General features: G+C 41.6%; 1 protein-coding gene across 1 annotated transcript in view; it reads left to right on the top strand.

Moving 5' to 3' along the window:
- LOC107574356 (BUD13 homolog) overlaps positions 1–391 on the top strand; it is a gene marked incomplete at its 3' end in the record, with an annotated part of 983 nt that extends 592 nt beyond the window's left edge. The window contains exon 3 of the mRNA XM_016260797.1: positions 12–391. Coding sequence (XP_016116283.1) covers positions 12–391 — 380 coding nt within the window. The remainder of the gene's footprint in view (positions 1–11) is intronic.
- Positions 392–3,144: the final 2,753 nt, after the last annotated feature.

Below are 3,144 nucleotides of genomic sequence, written 5' to 3'. Positions count from 1 at the left end.
CTCTACCCAAGAGGCCATAGCAGTCCTGAGCTCAACCCAAGAGGCCACAGCACCCCTGATCTCTACCCAAGAGGCCATAGCAGTCCTGAGCTCAACCCAAAAGGCCACAGCACTCCTGACCTCTACCCAATAGGCCATAGCAGTCCTGAGCTCAACCCAAGAGACCATAGCAGGCACATCATCACTGAGAGCTGTACATCGAGGCACGTCAGCCCTGAGATACGTCCATTAAGGTATGCCAGCAGTGAGATCCACACATCAAGCAACACCAGCACTGAGATAGGTAGACCAAGTCGTGCCAGCTCTGAGATCCATAGACCAAGCCACACTGCACCTTCTCTAGTCCCATCAAAGCATTCCGAGCCACACCAGACATCTAATTTGCAAACATGTGAGCATATTAATGTTTATTATATTTATGTTTGTTTTTAGTATTTTTTTTTCTCTGCCAAATTATTTCAGCTATTTTTTCTTCATATTGTTTCTTACACTCTTTCTTATACAAAAATGACTAAAAGTTAAAACTTAGATGCATGTATGTTTATGCCAACAACTTCCAAAACTTTATATCTCAAGAATATTTTGAGATGTTGTAATTTGTGACGATACAAAATATTCCTGACAGTGATTAATCCACAACTTTAGTTGTTTTGCATGTTAACTTGCAAATTTGACTTGCATTGGAATACAGTTTTAGTAAAAATAGTAACAATACCAGAAAATGGTCAGTGTTTACCTAATTAAAGTGACTGAAAACTAATATTTGTCTTTGTTTTCTTCCTAGCCCTCCTGCGTAATATATTAACAAAACAGGAAATGATGATAGACCAACTGCAAATCCTCTTCAAGACCCTACAGAGTATGAAATCGGCTGATGAGTCAGAGACAGACCTGGATCGAAATTTGTTGCCACTTAAAGATGTCAGTTCCCTTCAGGACATGGAGGAACAACTGCATAGTAATCCTGACCTCCGGAAACAGTTGGTATGTTGGCATATCATCACATTTCCTAAAACTGAGGTGACTAGCTTCAGTGTTTTCCACAGACTTGCACTCTATTTGTGGTGGCACTTACCTTGTTAAATGTGGGGAAAGTAAAGCCGCTTTTCTGTGCGCACACATCCAAAGCACTCACACACAGACATCTCAGATGCACGCAAATACTGAATTGAGTTCTCTTCTGCTTCTTTTTGTGCTTGGATGAACAAATAAAGACAATGTTACATAAAAATGCTCATCTTTTCTAACGGACGTATGTAATTTGGAATGTATTTGAGAGAGAGAGAGAGAATTTTTTTTTTACCAGTGTCATCTATAGTGTTTCATGATTGATTAAACCATTGCTTAAAAAAATAATTCATTATGATTTCAGGTAAACACACTGGTTCTCAAAGGCGGGGTGGACGTCCACGAGTGCATTTGGAGGATTATGCAGGGACTGATTACTAACTCTTTGGCCCAAAAAATCAACATGAGAGGAATAAATGGAAAAATTGGTTTCCAGCGCTTACGTTTACGGGATGTTGTGATTGGTAAGTTGTACTTTATGTCATAAGAGTGGTTTAAGTATCATCAATTTTTTTAAAATTGATAATTCAGGTTACAAGGGGAGTAGAGGAAGAAAGCAGAGGAGAATGAGATGAGGAAATGAGTGAGAGGAGGGATGGAAAGGGGGAGGGGGAGGGAGAAAAAAGGGCAGAGCAAAAGGAGAGAGTGGAGAAATTGGGGGATGAGGAAAAAAAGATGAGGAGGGGACAGGAAGAAGGTATGCAGAGAAGGGAGGAGGCAGATAAGAGGTGGTGAGCAGGGGAGAGGAGAGGAAAAACAAGTCTGTTATTCTTTATTTTACAGTGTCCTTGCTGCATGTTACATGTACTTACTGTAATAATAACAGTTAATTATGAATAGTTGCAGTAACTTTAAACCAAACCCTAATATTAACACTATAGTAAGTACTTGTTAAATAATATTACTCTGTTCTTAAATTAACAATTACACTGTGTAACAAGAACACCATAAAACATAGTCTAACCGACAATTTCACTAAAACTGAACCCGGGACATTCTGGTGTGATATATACATGCAAAGAACAGTTTAAATCGAAAGTGTAGACATACAGTGGGTACGGAAAGTATTCAGACCCCCTTAAATGTTTCACTCTTTCTTATTGCAGCCATTTGCTAAAATCATTTAAGTTAATTTTTTTTCCTCATTAATGTACACACAGCACCCCATATTGACAGAAAAACACAGAATTGTTGACATTTTTGCAGATTTATTAAAAAAGAAAAACTGAAATATCACATGGTCCTAAGTATTCAGACCCTTTGCTCAGTATTTAGTAGAAGCACCCTTTTGATCTAATACAGCCATGAGTCTTTTTGGGAAAGATGCAACAAGTTTTTCACACCTGGATTTGGGGATCCTCTGTCATTCCTCCTTGCAGATCCTCTCCAGTTCTGTCAGGTTGGATGGTAAAGGTTGGTGGACAGCCATTTTTAGGCTTCTCCAGAGATGCTCACTTGGGTTTAAGTCAGGGCTCTGGCTGGGCCATTCAAGAACAGTCACAGAGTTGTTGTGAAGCCACTCCTTCGTTATTTTAGCTGTGTGCTTAGGGTCATTGTCTTGTTGGAAGGTAAACCTTCGGCCCAGTCTGAGGTCCTGAGCACTCTGGAGAAGGTTTTTGTCCAGGATATCCCTGTACTTGGCCGCATTCATCTTTCCCTCGATTGCAACCAGTCGTCCTGTCCCTGCAGCTGAAAAACACCCCCACAGCATGATGCTGCCACCACCGTGCTTCACTGTTGGGACTGTATTGGGCAGGTGATGAGCAGTGCCTGGTTTTCTCCACACATATCGCTTAGAATTAAGGCCAAAAAGTTCTATCTTGGCCTCATCCGACCAGAGAATCTTATTTCTCACCATCTTGGAGTCCTCCATGCGGGCTTTCATGTGTCTTGCACTGAGGAGAGGCTTCCGTCGGGCACTCTGCCATAAAGCCCCGACTGGTTGAGGGCTGCAGTGATGGTTGACTTTCTACAACTTTCTCCCCTCTGGAGCTCTGGAGCTCAGCCACAGTGATCTTTGGGTTCTTCTTTACCTCTCTCACCAAGGCTCTTCTCCCCCGATAGGGCCGGACGGCC

Source organism: Sinocyclocheilus grahami, unplaced genomic scaffold (assembly GCF_001515645.1).
Source record: "Sinocyclocheilus grahami isolate Dianchi unplaced genomic scaffold, SAMN03320097.WGS_v1.1 scaffold2194.1, whole genome shotgun sequence".
Taxonomy (NCBI): domain Eukaryota; kingdom Metazoa; phylum Chordata; class Actinopteri; order Cypriniformes; family Cyprinidae; genus Sinocyclocheilus; species Sinocyclocheilus grahami.
The sequence above is the reverse complement of the archived record's forward strand: the minus strand, read 5'-3'. Positions and strand labels throughout refer to the sequence as shown.